Consider the following 19,571-nt stretch of genomic DNA (forward strand, 5'->3'; position numbering starts at 1 on the left):
ACATTACATTTTACACATTTTTAAAGGACAGTACAAAACCTGCATTGTCTCCTTTCTATTGTTATTCTAGTCAGTGGTGGTTTCTGGCATGTGCAGGCTCCACAGAGCAGCATTAGTGAGTAAAAAATAAACAAAAATTGCTCTGTGAAATGGTTTTCTATTGTGTAATGGATGACATGACAATCATTTGCATTTGTATGGTGAATTTGCACCCTCTTGTGGAATTGCCCTCCATAGAGGAGATACCAGGTGGGGGTCTTGTGAAATAACAGGAAAAGTTAGATGTGCTTATAAAAGCGTATGAAAAGGTCAAAGGTGCACAAGTTTGGGAAAATAAAGTATGAGAAATGAGCAAATGATACAAGTATAAAGACAGCTATATTCATCATTAATGACTATACATGTTGTTTTTTATGGTGAGGTTCCAACTTGAAATTGTTGATAACGTCTCATGCAGCACTTTTAGTGTCTTTATTGAATTTATTAGCATCTCACGAAGATGCTTGTTTGATTGTTTGAAATATGTGCTTTTCTTTACAATTTTTTTTGTTTTTTTGCAGTTTGAATTGGCATAATAGATTAAAAACAGTTTTGCAGAAACAATTGCCAACAATAACCTTTCACCTGAAGTAGTCTCTTTCTAAATTGTGTGCTAAAATAAAATAGTTTGTTGATTATTTCGATGCTTGACCACATACTAGGGCATTTTTATAATATGCTAGCATTAAGCTAGCAAATCATGTAAAGTAACATCGCTTGGTTGTTTTAAACACATAATGTTTAATTCTGGTTTTAGAATTAAGTTTGACTGTAAACTTAAATTGGGAGTAAGATTAAACATCTTGAAGGCACTTTTTTTTTTTTTTTTATGAATTGTACATATGTTTTGTTTTATCTGAACTTGTCTGTGCTGGTTTTGGATTTGGGTGGTACAAAGCGGCATTTTCGCACTGACCCATTATTCAAGCAAGGACCGCCACTGACTAGTCAACAACAGTTTCGGTCGACCCTCCCAAGAGTCGCGCGCAGCCCGTGCACGCGCAGCTCGCACCCCGAAACGCGCTCTTGTGCCTCGCTGCCTCGAGGACGCATCGATAAAGCTACAAGAGCAGCGGGCGAGCAGGCCCGCGTCTCCTCGGCATTAAATACATCGTCGTTCATTTTGTTCCGACGGACCCTCCGGCCGGCTGGGATTTCAAACCCGATCATATGTGTGTGAAGGGGGAAAGCATAGCGCAAGATGGTTCGGGAAACCAGACACCTTTGGGTGGGGAATTTACCCGAACACGTCCGAGAGGAGAAAATTGTGGAGCATTTTAAAAGGTAGGTTACGCAAGAGGGGATTCTGTGGTGGCGGAGCAGCGCGCCATGTACAACACTTATTAGCCGTCGCTGGCTAGCCACCGTCAATGCTAACGATGTTAACGCTAGCGTGTGTAAAGTTTGAGTTGGGGGCTTTTTAAAGTTCTGCTCGGGTTCGACTACACAACGTCAAAACGCACGAAACGGGGACGCCATGCCGTTGTTGACATTATTTGCCGAATTATCTAACTTTTGCTAATACCGAGAAGCAAGTCGCTAGCCATCAAGCTACCACCCAGCCAACCATTTTGTGGCAAGTCAAATCGTTTTAATCATCGTAAGAAGACACACAGTTACGTACGTTTAAGACACTTATACATTTGAAAGTGCACAGCACTATTGTTTGTTTGTTTTTTAGTTGTTGGTTTTTTTTGTAGCATTTTTTTTTCTTCCGCCAAGCTGTTATATCGCGCTATTACAAAACCATCCAGCCCAAATTTACGGACAAATCAGCGAGGCGACTGGGCCCCTTTTCAAATATTAGCTGGTTGTTGGGCTGCTTAAGCGCACTTTATCAACCTTCTCAGTCTAGCTGTTACTTATCGTGTGTGTACTTTGCTGAAAGCAGAACTGGGCGTTCTTCTGTCATATGCACGAAAGGTGGAAAAGGTTAACGCAGCGTGTTATCGTGTGGGAAAAAAAGGGCCACTCGAGGAACTCTTCAACAAATGCGTCTGCAAGAAAAGAAACATTATTCCAATTTTAGTAGCAGCTACTACTTTTTTTTTTTTTTTTTTTTTTTTTTTTTTTTGTAGTAGTAGTAGTAGTAGTTGTATTGGTTGCATTAAATTTTAGATAATCTCAATTTAGGCTGTTCTCACTTACTTTCTTAGTTTAGGCAGTATATTCCGTTTGGTAATGCAGCTTGCTCGTCTCCTTAATACAGCTGCTTCGTTTTTCTTCCAATAACTGTAATATTTGCTGCCTGCTGCATTTGCATAAAGCATACATTATTCTTGAGTTAATCAATTCCATTTGATTTCATCCATTTTCTCAGGTATGGACGTGTGGAGAGTGTTAAGGTCCTGCGGAAGCGGGGGTCAGAAGGCGGTGTTGCAGCCTTTGTGGATTTTGTGGATATTAAAAGCGCTCAGAAGGCTCACAGTGCCGTCAACAAAATGGGTGACAGGGACCTTCGGACTGACTACAATGAACCTGGGTCAGTCCCAAGTGCTGTTCGGGGCCTTGATGACACCTCGCCCTCGAGCAGTCGAGACGTTACGGGATTCTCTAGGGGAACTGTTGGACCTGTGTTTGGCCCCCCTGTGTCCCTTCACACCAGAGAGGGACGTTATGAACGGAGGATAGATGGGTAAGTGGACGTGGTCACCAATCCGTGGAAATCTCGGTATGAGATAGGTGTAACACCTAATCACATAGTTGGGTTTATTCCGAAGGGATGTATGCCTCATTGGGGTCTCACAAAGGTAATCTAGGGATCGTTCCACTTTTCGTCATAATTGACTTGCCATGCCCATGGGATTAAGTAAATTAACCACACATTATGATTTCTTAAGGTTACATTAATACAAGGTCTGTTTATGGATATTACACCCAAAAGGAATATCCCGGCGAGTTCTGGATTTATGTTGTTGGAAATTACTCCTTCCTGGGAACTTTTGGATGTTTTAATGCCATTTTTCTCCAGGATATGGATCTAAGTTTTTTTTTTTTTTTTTTAATTTTGAGTCAAGACCTGAAAACTGGAAGTAAATCCCTGCCATGGTGGATTCACAGGTATTGGGTATTTTATCAACCTTTTTCGGGACGACCTACATCTGGTTATCCTTTTGTCTATTTTGGCAACTGCTGATAGCTGGATTACTTTTTGTTTTGTTTTTTTTCAACCATTTTTTAATCCACGGATACTGCCTACTCTGAATCTGGATCTTAATCATTACACAATCCAAGGCCAAAAGATTTAGCACATTTTTTAAAGCCAACTTTAGCACAAATTGAAATAGAGTAGCTCAATTTTCTATGTAACATGGAAGTTATACCAAGAAGACTTAACAAGAACACAGAGGATCCCATCTACCATCCAGGGAGGTTTATGGAGCTATGCCTGAAGATACCAGAAGAGAGCACGATTGGACATACGCTCCTGGATGTATGCATTGGATGTACTCTCTTGAATCCTATTATGGATTGGTGTAGCTGCCATTCAGTTGGATTACTTTTGTGTGGATGTAGCTGTGTGAGGTTGCCTGATCTGCAATGAAAAGAGATCCGAAGATAACAGTTTCAAAATAATACCACAACCTCAAGCCAGCCAGCAGGCACATCGGATACCATCCATGGAATGTGGAATTATGCCATATCCAACAACTGGGATTTTATAGCTCGTTATGGCGGAGAAGAATTGTCTACACAGTGTGATCCATTTCACTTACGTAATACTATGACAAAACCCCAAGGAATACATTTTTTGACTCCTAAAAGTGGAATTTTTGGAAAATATTTTTTCGCTTAGATGATCCATTTGGAGGTGACATGCACTTGGCTGAGTTATCCAGAAGTTCACCAATTTTATTTTATTATTATTTTTTAGAGATTTATGTTCCTGTTTTCCCCCCCGCTCTACATGTTCAGAAATCCATTAATCTGTGGTTGTTTTATTTTTGTTTTTTCCTCCCCTCATCCCGTGAAGGAAATTCCATTGCCTAACAGTGGATTATCTGCTGGCCGCATGCTCTACAGTAATTGAAGATTACGTGCAGTCTGATCGAAGGGAGACGTTTTTGGCACATTAGAATAACAGATTTTTCCTGTCGATTTTTCATTCTGGCTCTCACATTCTGACCACCTAGATTTTATTTGGATTAGTTACAGTAACTTCTTTCCAAAAAGGTTGGTATTTCTCTGTCCTTTGCTTTTTCATCTTCCCTTGTTTGTCTGACATTGAATCACTTTTAGATAAACATTTGTGTTGCACATGACAAGAACACATTTTCAGTAAATGAAATTCAGTGTTTTTGGATATTAAGCCATATGTACACAGTTTATGTGCCTCAGTGGAATAAGGGATACCGCGTCAGCCTCACAGTTGAGCAATTCAAATCTCCGCTCAGGCCCTCTTATGTGAAAGATGTTCTCCCCCTGCATGTGTTGTTTTTTTTATGACTATTCCCTCTTCCTCCTACATTCCAAAAACCTAGATTATTTTGGCTGCACCTGCCATGTGATTGACTGGTGACTTGTCCAGGGCTTATACCCTTTCTCACCCAAAGTATTTGGAGAAATTTACTCCAGCTCACCTACTTAACTTAGAGAATACATTGGCTGCATGTCTTCTGTTGGTTCACTGAATTATTTTAAAACCTCTCTAATTTGAAGTTAAATTTTACATATTAAATTAAAATGAGACTTCAATTCACTGATGTCAGGCAACATGAAACTTGAGACTTTTTTTTTTTTTTTTTTTTTTTTAAATGTTACACTACGCCTTAAACTATTAAGTGTGACTTTTTGATCATGATTGACATTCATTTGCACATTACGGGTCCTTATGGGGCCCTAAAGCTTTGTAATGTTGCTGTTTATCCACTTTTTGTAGTGTTGATCCTCATTAAGGTCATGCGTGGGCTGGAGCCTATCTCAGCTGACTTTGGGTGGTAGGTTGGGTAGAATGTTTTATACACACACAAAAAATGCTCACATTTAAACCTATGGACAATTTAGAGTCTTGAATTAACAGAAACCTTTTTTTTTCTTCTTTTTTTTTTTTGAATGTGGGAGGAAACACCGGTGTTCTCAGAGAAACCAACGCAAGCATATGGAGAACATGCAGACTCTCACAGGAAGGCCAGAGCTTGGATTCGAACCCCTTAACCTCAGACTGTGAATCAGATGAACTAACCATTTGTACACAGTGTTGCTCCTATGCTGTCCGCTAAAAAGCATGACTGGATATTATTGATGACATGTAGATTATTATTTTTTCCTACAGATTAAATAGCAACAGTTTGGACAAAAAAAATTGTCTGGTGACAATATAGAATGCAAAGCTGCATGTCAAGAATCCTATTGATCTGTTTCTCTTCTCTTTCCTCTTGTTATTTTGCAGTAGCTCAGAAACCCGTGAGCGTGCGTATGACCACAGCCCATATGGACACCATGAGCGCAGTGGCACATTTGACAGACAGCGGCACTACAATGCGGACTATTACAGGGAGCGCTCTTTGTTTGCTGCTGCCGGTGCAGGGAGCAGTGCCATCAGCGGAACATTTGAGGCATCAGACCCTCATTTTGACTCTAGAATTCGAGACCCCTTCTCCCTTGCAACTGCGACACGTCGTGACCTCTACAGAGATGATCGAGGACGACGTGTTGATAGAACGTACCACCACCGCCGGAGCCGATCGTCCCATTCCTCACAGTCTCATCACCCTTCCCCCCAGCGGACATCTGGACAGACTTCCAAAACTGCTCATTCCCCAAAGCAAAGTCTTTTGTCTCCTGGAAGAGGCCCACCATCTCAATCTCGCAGCAGATCTTCAAGCTCTGATTCCGTGAGCAGCACCAGCAGTACAGGCAGTGGAAGGTGAGACTTTTTTTTTGGGGGGGGGGGGGGGGGGGGGTGATTGATGTTAGTACCTCATCGGTCTTAAAAATTAAATTATGTTATCGTAATTTACCACTCAGACTAGCAAATGTGTTATAATGTACCCTTTTGACAACAGCGACTCCAACAGCAGCTCAAGTGATGGATCCCGAGCGCGTTCTGTTCAGTCGTCAGCCGCACATGCACCACCTCAGTCGTCAATGGTGCTTGATTCGGATGAGCCACGTAGAAGCTTTGGGATTAAAGTGCAAAACCTACCAGCACGTTCTACAGGTGAGCTTTATACATGATGTTGAAGTTTCATAAAATGGAATAGGCTTCAACTACCCATTTAAGTTGTTAAATCTGGGTGTTAAAACTTTGAATGACAGAAAGTTTTTGTGTCAGATGTCATGTAGATTGTAACAAGTGAGATTTGTAAAAAAAAAAATAGATAGATATACGATTACATAATTATATGATGATTTTCTCTTCAGATACAAGCTTAAAAGATGGACTATTCCATGAATTCAAGAAATATGGTAAAGTGACCTCAGTGCAGATCCATGGAGCCTCAGAAGATCGCTATGGTTTGGTGTTCTTTAGACAGCAAGAGGATCAAGAGAAAGCCCTTAGTGTCGCTAAAGGAAAGCTCTTCTTTGGCGTGCTGATTGAAGTCACAGCGTGGAATGGTCCTGGTAAGTGATAACGCTTAATCCAACTTTTTGAGCAAATTATTAATGTATATTTTTGCTATCTGTTGACATTTCATGGAAAATATTTTATACAAACACAATTGCACTGGAATGGCTATGCCACGCAGTGACAACACATACTTGATATCAATGATTGCCTTGCAATTGGTTGATAACCAGTCCAAAATGTACCGTGCCTCTTGCTACTTTAAGAAATACGATGTTCAAGTTGTTCATGCTTGCTCATCTTCATATCAAATACAAAGAAGTGGTGATTGGATGAAATTGCAAGCTTGTGCTTAATTCAGGGTTATTATTTAAATTTGTGGGAATTGTTGTTACTTCAGCAATGAAAATTCCTGGAGGGCCTGTGAGTGACCTTATCCACCATATGGTGTACTGTAAAGTAAAAAACCACGGGGAAGCAGCTCGATCACAAGCGACAAGCATATGGCAGCTAGCCAGTCTGCGTTGAGCGCGGCAAGCCAATGCAGCAGTCAGCAGTGCAACTGCACAAACAGATGTGACTCAAATGAACACCACCAGAATAGCAACATTCCTTAAAGGAGGAGTCAAGATTTGAATGTAGCCTCACTTCACTCCTCCTCTTTCAAATCCCTGACAAAAGCCACACCCCCAACTAAAGTCTAACATATGCACAAGATGTGTGTTCGTTTTTTTTTGTTTTTTTTTAAACAGACTTAGCCATTCCAGCTACATTGCTAGGCTTGCTAGCATGCCTTAATCTTGTCAGTCTTGCAGCACACTATGTGTTGAATTCACTGTAGGATTGTGTGGCACCTTTAAAAATGGAGCAAACAGAACGCAATTCACATAGCACGCGTAGATGGTGGAATGCTTCACAAATTGTGCTGCCAAGCAGTTTGTGAGTCTGTGCACCTGTGTTGTTTGTGTGTATATGAGGTAACATGCATATATCGAGTGGGGAAAAAAAATGCCCCCCTCTGCAAATGAGCCTCATTGATATACAACAAGTTCACTAACATCATCGCTAATGGCCACATGCAGTTTGGGTGACGGATTAATGTCTTTAGAAAGCTGGTGTTAACTTGACGCTCCTCTGTGAATTTAGGGAACTATCAAAACAATTGCTACCATATTTTGGATTTCATGGGCATGATGTCTTCTTCTCCATAGACGTCTACTACAGCTTAAAGGCACATTCAGTGATTCCTAGTGCCATCTAGTGGTGAACTAATAATTCATGTAAAAAAAACTGTTTATGTCAATCGTAATAATGCAAAAAAAAAAAAAGTATCTCATAAACTTTTTTTATTATTTTTTTTAATGTATAATCATAGGTCTAGTAATCACTAATTTTATTACATGGTTATAGTCACACCTTCCTAGAGCTGCCATGTTTCGCCACCACCTTCCTGCTACGAATGCCTAAAGGACAGCTTGGCGAATGTAGTTGGCCTGGGCGGCTCAAGTGTTGGACCGAAAGGGTCGACCGCAACTTAACCTTTCACAGCTGGGGCCTGCAGTTGGTAGTCACTAACTTCCGTGATTCTGGCTTGTCACTTGTCACTTTCTACTTTGCTCTCGCAAGCTTTTAATATTTTTTTTTTTCTTCTTCTTCTTTTTTTAAAAATTTTTATTTTTATTTTTTTTACTAGCTTCTCTCGCTAGCCGCTCGCTTGTTAGCCACCCCAGCCTGGCTCAGACTAACTCCCATTAGCAACTCTTGTTAGCTGCTTTGGCTAATTGGTTTGACGTCACTCGCCAGGCTTCACAACGGCTGCCAAGTCGTCGCCAGCTGAGATGCTAGTTTGCTCGCGCAAAATAAGAATTGGTGGTAGGCTTGCGAAATGTGGTCTCTCCGAGCCACAGTAGTGTGCGTGCTCTAATACTATATCTTTGACCATTAGATGGTGCACTTTCCATACATAAGATTTATCAATACGTCATAATTCATATTCGCCGCATATATATATATGACATATTTATACGTCATAAGCGTTTGTTGTTGTTGTTTTTTGTTTGTTTTGTTTTTTTTCTTCCCCTCCTGTAAGATGTAAGTGTACAGGAGGGTCTGACACAGCTTCTGACTGAAGGACTAGGCTTGACTGCAATGTTGTTTAAAAGAAATGGCCAGCAGGTTGCAGTAAGTATAAGATCAGTCAGTATCACGCAAGGATCTTGTTGCAGAAGAAATGGAGGAAGTTTAGGTTGGGGCTGGGAGTGTCGTCTGTCAGGAGCATGGTGTGGAAGTAGTAGGAGAGGAAGTAGAAAATAAGCGATGGGCAGAACAAAACAGTTAACCCAGGGCTCGAACGTGCGAGCATTTCACTTGGAAATGCGGCCAACTTTCAAGTGCGTGCTGGTGGGGGAAAAAAAAAAACACGCTCGCACGGCGCGAGGGCATTAATGCTCCCTCTGCAGTATATTAAAAACGTACGTTTGAAAGTCGCCGTGTCCTCCGCTCTGGTTCTCAGAAGGTCTTGGGATGTTTTCTTCACAAGCTCAAAAAGGGACCGAGGAGTGTTTGACTATTTTCCTGTGCACTTTAAGTGTTTATTGAAAGTTGATACACACAGTATAGCATGGCAGATTTGCGTTTGACGTTTTCACCCTTATACTGGGGGGGGGGGGGGGGGGGGATGCTGATCAATCGCTCAGTTAATTTGTAAGGCTAAAACAGACCAAATGTGAGAATGCGGATGGACCACTTACATACACTCCTTAGTCAGTATGATGATGGTAATAATAAATTATCATAAATATTTCTAACCACGCCATTGATTTATAAAAGACCATTTTCTATAGGTTACATTTGTGTTATGATGTTAAATTATATTTATACCATGATTTGTCATAATACTGACACATTTCTTTTCTGACATTTCTTTTCTTAGAAACGGAGAGTGAGAATGAGTTCAGGCCTCTGGATGGTAGGATAGATGAATTCCACCCAAAAGCCACCAGAACATTATTCATTGGCAACCTTGAGAAGACAACCATCCGAGAACAACTTTTTGAAATTTTTCAACGCTTTGGAGAAATTGTCGTAAGATTCCATCCAAATGTGAACATTTGTTCTGTGTGTATTTCATTGGCCTATAAATGTGTTTTTGTTCTTCACAAGGAAATTGACATCAAGAAAATAAATGGAGTTCCTCAGTATGCATTTGTACAGTATTCTGATATTGCCAGTGTTTGCAAGGCAATTAAAAAGATGGATGGCGAGTATCTTGGCAGTAATCGACTAAAGGTAATATACAACAAATGTATTACATTTTAGCGTTTGTCAGGTAAATGCTTGTTTTTTGAACAATGTTTGTCTATTTTGTTTTATTTAATTTATTTATGTATTTATTTATTTATTTATTTTGGGTAAAGCTTGGTTTTGGGAAAAGTATGCCCACAGCGTGTGTTTGGCTTGATGGACTGACAACCAATATCACAGAGCAGTACCTCACGCGCCATTTCTGTCGTTATGGACATGTTGTCAAGGTATGGTGTTGTATAGTTCTCAGGTTTTTTATTTTATTTTATTATTTTAATTAAATTGGCTTAAGCATTTTATTCTCCTTTTTTTTTAGGTTTTATTTGACAGAATGAAAGGGATGGCCCTCATTTTCTACAACAACACAGATTTTGCTCAAACCGCTGTGAGAGAGACCAAAGGCTGGAAGATTGGAGGCAGCAAAATTAAGGTGACCTGATTAGTTGAATTTTGCATTACAAATAATTTCAGCTTTTAACGTGATCATTTCTTTATAATAGGTGGACTTTGCAAGTCAAGAGAGCCAGCTAGTATTCTTCAGAGCTATGCAGACATCTGGTCAAGACATTAGAGAGCTTTATGAAATCCCTCCTGAACGACGGTAAATTGTCTACATTGTTAATTGCATACTTGTAATATTTCATGAAATTCATGCCAGTTCAATTGTTAGCAAGAAATTAATCTAGTTGGAATCTATCTGCTTTACATGAGAATGAATTTGATTTTTAATCAATCGGGGAATTGAATCAAAATGTCTCTTGTTTTAAAAAAAGATTTTGTTTGACAAACTCTGCTAATCTGGCTTCCTTTTATGCCCTATTGATACAACAGGGAGGATCGCAGGCCCCTGTACCATGAATTTACAGCAGAGAGGGCTTACTATGAAACCATACGCACGCCTGGCCTTTACACAGAGGATGCTCGAAGAGAGTATGCTGCTCGCAGTAGGGACCGTTTCCCTGAATTAGAACATTTTCAAGGGGAACATTACGACCCTCGTTACCATGAAGATCCACGCGACTACAGGGACTACAGAGATCCCTTTGAGCAAGACATTAGAAAATACACGTATATTCAAAGAGAACGAGAACGTTTTGAAGCTGACCGAAGTAGATGGAGTCCCTCTCATCATCGGCGGCCTATTACCCCTGCAGTGTCACCATCACCGTCCGAGCGAGCTCCTAGAGAATCAGAGCGGCGAGTTTATAGCCAGTCCTCTGAAAGAAGTGATAGTGTAAGCTCACTCTCACCCCCACACTTTGAAAAATCTGAAAAGACTTTACTAGAACATGCGTCAAAGAGTGACAAGAGTGAAAAGATCAATCAACCTGATAGAGTAGTGGGATCTGAGAAAACCAAGCGGCCCAAACGGAAAGAGAGAGGTGAAAAAGCAGAGCGAGTCAAATCAAGGAAAGTAACGGGGCAATCGCCATCCAATACACTCCCAGAAACGGAGCCTGATACTGCTCTGGAAGTAGGCACTGGAAGAGGAAAGGGAGCTGAACAAGATGCCCAAGAGAGGCAGAAATATAAGGGAGATAATGAGTCTATTACTGGAAGTCAGTTCTCAGCTGCTCACCATGACTCTGTCAAAAGCGAAAGATCTGAAAACGCAAAAGGTGATAATTCTGATCAGGATGGAAAAAATCGACTCAAAAAACATATTAAAACTGAGACTGGAAATGATGGGAAAGAATCATCAGTGGATTCAGATCGCCTTGTCGCAAGAAAAAGGCGCTTTGCGGATTCAAGTGGAAGGACTGTGCATCAAAAGCGAAGCAGGCTTAATGAAGAGGATTGTAATCAATCACAAGATCCTAGTGCAATTGCACCATCTGGGAAAGAGATAGACTCTGATAAAAACAAAGATGCCCAGTGTAGAGATTCAAGAGTTAAAAGTGGAATTCCGAAGGATGTTCAAGAGGACGTTAAAGGACTGAGAGTGAAATCGGAGGGCTCGTCAGACCCTTCTGAGTCGAAACGACTCCCAGCCCACACTACATCCCGAAGATTTTCACATGAGGGAAATGCAGACCAAGGCTCTGCGAGAGAACAGGAACACGGTGCAATTTTCAAATTTAGTGGTCAGGCGCCTGAAACTACTAAAAGCATTAAGATTAAGGAGGAGCATGTTGATATTGACCTGTCTCAAAGTTACCGCAAGCAAATGGAGCAAAATAGACGGTTGCATCAGCAGCAACATCGAGAGTCTGACAAACTTGGAAAACCTGACAAACCAGGAAGTACACAAGAAAATGAAAGTGAGGATTTGGAACATCGCAGTCTCGTGCATGAAGTTGGCAAACCACCTGAGGATGTCACAGATAATTTTCCCTCTCACAAACAAAAGAAGCTTGACCAGTTTGACACTGAAGGAATTAAGAGAGAACGTGTCTATAGGAGCTTCAGGCAAAAAAGTGAAGATCCTGAATGGAACAACACTTCCTCTCCAGGACACCAGTTTCCCCACCATGCAGAAGAGGAGTTTGATCATTCTCAGAAAGAGCTTGCCAGAAATGAAAAAATGAACCCCGATTTGGAGCTACTTGTCAAAAGGACACATAATGCACATGTAAATAAATCCAACACACTCAATACAGAAGAGGAGCAGCAAAAGCGATGGGAGAGCAGAGTGAAGCGAAACATGCTACCTGACATAAACTTTTCTAGGAATCTAAACAAAAATGTTCCCAATCGCAAACGTGTGGAATATGGTGTTTGGCATGATATAGAGCCAGGGGAGGTAAGATCAGACTCTGAAGAGGATCGAGAAGCCAAACCCCATTCTCCTGTGGCATCTACTTCAAAGTCTTTTTCAGAGAGGCCGAGGGGTGAGAGATTTTCAGATCCAAAAATAGCACATCTTGAAAGAAATAAATTCTACTCCTTTGCACTTGACCAGACGATCACGCCAGATACAAAAGCTCTACTTGAGCGTGCAAAATCTCTCTCATCTTCCAGAGAAGATAACTGGTCTTTCTTAGATTACGATTCTCACTTTGCAAGTTTCCGTAACCGGAAAGATACAGAGAAAATAGAATCAACACCACGGCCTACGCCATCGTGGTATATGAAAAAGAAAAAGATCCGAAGTGGATCTGAAGATAAACTTGATGATAGAAAAGAAGAGCCAAAGCCAGAGGAACAAGAACGAAGAGAGTTGTTTGCCTCCCGGTTCCTTCACAGCCCTGTTTTTGAATTAGACTCTCGACGACTTCACCATCTGGAACGAAAATATGAAGAAGAGCTTGCTCAAAATCAAAGTAATCAGCATGGAACCATAGATGGTGAACTTGACTCTGGTCCAGTGGTTCTTTTCCATAGTCGGTTTTTGGAACTTACAAGATTGCAGCAACAAAAGAATAAAACCCAACCGCAAGAAATGGGAGAGGAGATACAAGTTGAAAAAGCATCCATGGAAAAGCCACAAATGTTGCAATCACCTGAAACTAAAGATTCTATCACCGAGCCAGAAATAAAGCCCATCAGTCCTGCTGAGGAGTTAGTGTCTGAATCCAGGGAAACACCCCCTATCTCACATATGGTGCTAAAAGACCTTCCTCCAACAGAACAGATGTCTCAATTACCCACTGAACCATGTCCTATTATAGTTTTCATAAAGCAGGAAAAAGAAATTGAACCTGAACCTCTACCTGTGCATCATTCGCCAACTGAGACTACTTATTCAGAAGATGCATTTGTCAAAAAAGAAACCAATTATTTAGAGGGTAATTACAAACTTTCTCCTTCTGAAATAAAAGTTGATGATATTGCAGAAGATGTAAAACCTGCTGTAGAAGAGCAGAGTTGCTGCAATTTGCATGAGTTTGTCAGTAGATCAGAACCAGATGATGATTCTGTGGCAACACAGACCGAAGTCACCCAAGCCACAAGTTCTACACTACCAGCTAATGAAGAGTGTATAGTGAAGAAAGAGACATACTGCACAGTTTCAGAGCCTGAGGAAGAGAAAATACTTGAAATTAAAGAGTCCAGGAACGATGTCAACACAGAGGGGGAAACTGCCCATAAGGAGTATAAAACAAAAGAAATGAAAACTAAGAGCAAACCATCCCCAGCTGAAGTCGCCTCAACTGTTGTGCCCGCATCAGCTCCTGAAAAACAAGCCACGCGAAAGAGTGAGCGCATTGACAAAGAGAAACTGAAACGTGGTTCCTCTCCAAGAGCGGAATCTAAGTCTACAGGCAAATCTCCCCTTCATGTGTCAGATGCTGATGTCTCGGAGCAGAGCATATCATCAGGCAGAGCAAGACGTAGGAATGTGAAATCTGTGTATGCGACCCCAGTTGAAGATGAAGTGGCATGTCGTACTGCAAAGGATATTCATGAGTCCCCACGTTCTGCAAGAAAACGTGCCACAGATAAAGACCCTACACAACAGCAGAACAATGATCAAGATGTACCCGCTCCCACTCCTCCAGTTAAACGTGGCCGGCCTCCCAAGAAAAAGCACGGTGAAGTTGCTTCAGGAGTTAAAATAGACAAAATAAAAACGGAAATCAAAGAGGCAGATCCAAATGAATCTGAGAGTTGTGAAAGAGTCCCAAGAAATTTGAAGGGAAAATCCTCTCCTAGTGCCACAAAAGGTTCAACAAGTCAATTGTCTGCAACGCAGCTATGTGGATCAACAAAGAAAGGAGAAAAGTCAGAGTTGACTGAGGACAATGACCAGGTAATGGATTGCACTGATGAGATTACCTTGACTTTGCTCGATGCACCTAAAGAAGCCCAATCACCTCAAGTTGACCAAAAGAAAGAGGAAAAAGACAAACACAAAAGAGAAATGGTCAAAGACAATGATTCTCTGAATGAAAAGATTTATGAGGATACTTCAAATGGTAAAGAGGAATATCCCCCTGCGTTGGAAGAAAAAAGCACCACAGAAAAAGATAAGCCTGTTAAAGGAAAAGGCAAGTCACCAAGGACCCCAAAGTCTCCTGTTCTGAAGAACCTAAAGATCAGGCTCAATGTCAAAGAGGTGAAAGATCATGTTTCAAAGAGTAACAGCAGAGGTGCGAACAGTGAAGACGGTGAAATTTCTTTTTTGGAAAGTAAGGAACATCTGGAAACATCAAAAAATTTAAGTTCTCATGAGATGGAATTGGAACAGGCCGTGGAGAACATTGCCAAACTCACAGATCCGTCTTTTCCAAAAGAACCCCAAACTCCAACTGACACAATCACAGACTTAAAAGGCTTCTCAGATGAAGAAAAACCTAATCCAGCTAGTGAAACAGAACTCATTGCTGCTATCGACTCCATTACTGCCGAAGATGTAGCCGTGCCTGTATCCCAAGCACCATCTATAGGCGTTGATATAAGTTCAGAACCAGAGATGCAAGAATCAATTCAGCCGGCCAAAGACGACCAACCTGAAATGAGTGCTGTTAATATCCAAGAGGAGCCTCTCCTACGAGCCACACCCAAAAAGGGCAATAAGGGAAGACCTAAAACACATAAACGTCCTAAAGGCCAAAAGCAAGCACGGAAAGATTCAAAAGCACCTCCGCTAAATGACGAGACCTCAACTCTTTTAGTTCAGAACATGGCAGGCTCCAGTGTAAAGATTGTCCCAGAAATTGTTCCATCAGCAGCCACTGCTGCTGTTATCACCCCCACTGCATGGAAGCCTGAAATTGAGCCTTCAGCTACCAAGGCACCTGATGTAAAAGAGTTAGAATCACCCACTGAAGAGCATATCCAACATATCAGAACTGTTTACCCCCAGTCCAAAAGTCCAGTTGGTCCTAAGCCACAATCGCCCTCCCTGTCTCCATTAGCATGCAGACCAAATATTAAGGCCATTCAAAACAGTAGAGCGCCTGTCTCGCCACCAGATTGGCTCCGCCCCTCTGTAGATACATCGGCTCCTTCTTTACCAGCCTTGCCATTAGCACCCAAGGAAAACCAACATTCACCTGACTCTGAAAATACAGACATCGATCGTGGCTCAAGTGATCTGAGGCAGATTCTTTTGAAAAACAAAACAATTTCTCTACCGGGGAGCAGTTATGTACCAACTAATCTGCCCACAGTCCATGATCAGATCCTCACTGAGCGTAATACTACTTTAGCAGTTGTGCCAAATAAATCACCATTACCCGATTGCAGATTGTCATCTCAGTCTGTTCGAACACCAGCTACACAACCATCTCCTGAGACCAAGTCTGTGATCTCTGTCATTGCATCCACTGCATTGCACTCCTCGGTTATTAGTCGTGTATGCATGCCAACTGAGCATGAGGACAAAGTGAATCAGGGTGTGGACATGGCTCTACCTAAACCCAACTACAGGCCCACCAAAGATGATCCTGGACCCTACCATGGACCGACTATTGGTGATGAAGGGGGAAGTGCTACACGTTTTATTGTTGAAAGTTCCACTCTTGGTACAGGATCTTGCCCGGGTCTGAGGGTGAATACATCTGAAGGCGTAGTGGTACTCAGCCACTCGGGACAAAAAACCGAGGGACCCCAACGGATAAGTGCAAAAATAAGTCAAATTCCACAAGCAACCGCAGGTGACATGGAATCTCAGCAGCTGGTGTCGATGCCCCAAATTAAACAAGAAATGTACAGTCATCCACAGTCGGGCCTTCAGAAAGGATCTTTTCAGACGGATCATCATTCTGGCAAGACGCAGTCAGGTTTTTCTTCTAATAAACAAGAAGGCACAGGTTTGGAGAAAATAGAGCCTACCTATCACTCCGGCCCTCAAGGAGTAGTCAAACGCCTTGCTCAGGGAGTTGGCAATCAAAGTATGAGCTCAATGTACCTCCAGGAGTACCTGCCTACAAAACATCAGAAGAAAATAGACAGTGGAGAGTCACATAGTACAGATGGTTCTAAGGCACAATGGGCCTCTGCCATAAGTCCGGCAATAAGTCCACATTTGCCCTCTCCTCCTGGAAATCACGTCGGTTTTGTTACGGCTGCTGGTGACAGAACTCCTTCGCATCTCGGTGGCAGCAAACAGGAACCACGATCCCCACGCAAGTCAAGTCATCCACATTCTCCATTTACAAAAGTGTCCTCGCCCATTGGGTCTTCATCACCGAAGGGCATATCGGTGATGTTACCCACTGGGCTTCCTGCCATGCAACAGTTTATCACCGGCGTGCATCATCCGGAGCAGTCGGTTATCATGCCACCTCATAGCGTGCCTGGAGGCTTGGGCCGAATGTCACCTCACCCTTCTACCCAGTCAATCCCAGTGGGACATCTCGTCCAGGGAGACGTTCGGGTCAATACTCCCCCACTCTCCGTGATGAGCTACGGGATGCATAGTGAGTCTCTTACGTCTCCTTGGTCTGGTTCCATGCAGCAGCGGCCTACTTCACCCCAAACTGTTGGCAGAGACAAAGTCCTCAAGGTGAACCCGAGTGCTTTGAGGAGTCATGACGTCGAACAAGAAGATTCGAGACGCTTCCACCAGCAAGGACGGCAGCCTGCTGCACAGTTAAAACCAGAGACAATGCAGTCAGATCCTCGGGGTGGGTTCCGAAGTGGTGTGCCAATTGAAGCATATATGGCGCAAAGAGAGATGCGTGCGCTCCTACACCAACAAGGAGAGCGTTCGTCCGCAGACCCTCATTCAGGGCACCTTCAAGAGTCTCATCCCCCTACCTCTGCACCTTCCAGTTTGCCCATGTCTTTGTCTCCAAGGGCACACATTCTGCCTAAAGCGGTTTCTGAGAAGGATATAGCAAAGCCATTAGAGGCTAAAAGGCCCCACTCCCCTCTTTCTAAAGATGGATTAATGGGGATCCGGCAGCCAGGACCTTCAATGTCATCTCCGCAGAGAGCTGCGCTCATGCCACCAGGACTAAGTGGCACCTTCCCTGAGTACTCTCAGATGTACCCAAACCCAAGAAGCGTCCATTCCCAGATGCCTGACACAACGCATATTGTTCCTGATGGCAAGATTGCGCAGCCTGTCAATATGGTGCAGTTGCTCACAGTAAGAGAAACCTTTTTTTAAAATATCTGTTTGTAAGACAGTTGTTTTTTTGTTGTTGTTTTTTTTAACACAAGCTCGTCTTTCTCCCTCTCTTCTCAAAACTTTTACAGAAATACCCGATTGTTTGGCAAGGGTTACTTGCGCTCAAAAACGACACAGCGGCAGTCCAGTTGCATTTTGTGTGCGGCAACAAAGCTTTGGCTCATCGATCACTGCCTCTCCAGGAAGGTGGCACCTTCCTCCGAATTGTCCAGAGGATGAGACTCGAGGCTCCTCAGCTGGAGAGCGTAGCCAGAAGAATGACAGTATGTGCTCACAGCCTTCTTGCCAGTTGGCTCACGGATCCTGTCATTTCCCCGTTGCATTGAGTCATGCTTGTTGTTTGTGTTGCGACAGGGGGAGTGCGACTTCTGTCTTCTGCTTGCTTTGCCGTGTGGACGAGATCAAGATGATGTACTGAACCAGACGCAAGCTCTTAAGTCTGCCTTTATAAGCTACTTGCAGACAAAGTTGGCGGCTGGCATTATTAATATCCCAAATCCAGGTTCCAATCAGGTGAAGCTTTGTCATTAAGTGTTGTTGTTGTTTTTATTATTATTATTATTATTATTATTATTATTATTATTATTATTTTGATGTAATGCTGACATTTACTGTATGTTAGTTGAACGTTTTTATTGGGGCTTTTTGAGTGGCATTTATTTTGGTGCATTGGCTGTAATATCACTGTTAACACAAAAATTTTCAATTGAGTCACTCATTTTGTGTATCGCTTTATCCCCAGCCGGCCTACGTGCTGCAGATTTTCCCACCGTGTGAATTTTCAGAGAGCCACTTATCTCAGCTGGCCCCTGACCTTCTCAACAGGATCTCCAGTATCTCTCCTCACCTCATGATTGTTATCACCTCTGTCTGACCTTCACTGCGAGGGACGCTGTGTCACAAATGGATGGAAGAGCCACAAATGAGCCTCGGGAAACCACAGGAATACGAGACTTTTTCCTTTTTCTTGTCAGTCTTTTAATCTCCCACTTTTGTCATCCCATGTCTGGTCTTTTTGTCCTTCTCAAAAGAACTCGGGGATGGACCAAACCAGAATCACGTCTCTCTTTTTGACCACTTCTGCTGTATTTCTATTTATTGGAGTTTGACTTTTCTGTGAAGAAAAAAAACCAAGATGCTTGATGAGCAAGAATGATTGACTGACCAGATGCCCCCCACTCACCCCTAACAAAAAAAGACATTTCGTTGTGTAATTTTAAATATGTACAGACTGCCTCTACTGTGCTTACTTTAAGAGGAGGACTAATAAAACAGAGACCTTGCCGAGGACCACAGATTTTAATTCCACCAGCTTGGTTCATTTATTTTTTTCCCCACTACTGAAACAGTTTACACCTCTGGCACCTACACTTGCATTGATCAAGCAACAGTTTCCTTTGGACGTTTTGGAATATGGGACGTTGTACATATTTTAAATATTTAAACTTTGACAATGGAACTTGGAAACCGGGCAGAGACTTGAACTCTGGGATTGTACCAGAACACAGTATGGAAATAGATGGGTATTGTTGATTTCATTTTTTTTTTTTTCCTTGGGTGTAAATAATTGTAACACAAGAAGGTTAGCAAACTCTCCAGTGGAGTCTGCTGATGGCACTTCATATTTTGTAACTCAATTAAAAAAAATCTACAGAAATCGATATTAAGTTACAGTCCTTTAATTTTTCTTTGTTGTTC

The 19,571-nt window shown here is 42.1% G+C and overlaps 1 protein-coding gene across 2 annotated transcripts; it reads left to right on the plus strand.

Annotated features, from left to right (window-relative positions):
* The first annotated feature begins 920 nt into the window (after positions 1-920).
* LOC144023225 (msx2-interacting protein) lies at positions 921-19,534 on the plus strand. Of its 2 annotated transcripts, none has more exons than XM_077528419.1 (14): positions 921-1,323; positions 2,360-2,674; positions 5,429-5,905; positions 6,045-6,199; positions 6,403-6,603; positions 9,480-9,631; positions 9,710-9,835; positions 9,964-10,077; positions 10,167-10,280; positions 10,351-10,451; positions 10,682-17,831; positions 17,942-18,136; positions 18,228-18,386; positions 18,616-19,534. In XM_077528419.1, exons 1-14 carry the CDS (start codon positions 1,241-1,243, stop codon positions 18,745-18,747), a joined length of 9,474 nt encoding a protein of 3,157 aa, XP_077384545.1. In that variant the 5' UTR covers positions 921-1,240; the 3' UTR covers positions 18,748-19,534. The 2 variants fall into 2 exon arrangements, with proteins under 2 accessions (XP_077384545.1, XP_077384546.1); XM_077528420.1 differs by having other exon boundaries at positions 5,432-5,905.
* Positions 19,535-19,571: the final 37 nt, after the last annotated feature.

The sequence above is a fragment of the Festucalex cinctus genome, chromosome 8 (genome assembly GCF_051991245.1).
Source record: "Festucalex cinctus isolate MCC-2025b chromosome 8, RoL_Fcin_1.0, whole genome shotgun sequence".
Taxonomy (NCBI): Eukaryota; Metazoa; Chordata; class Actinopteri; order Syngnathiformes; family Syngnathidae; genus Festucalex; species Festucalex cinctus.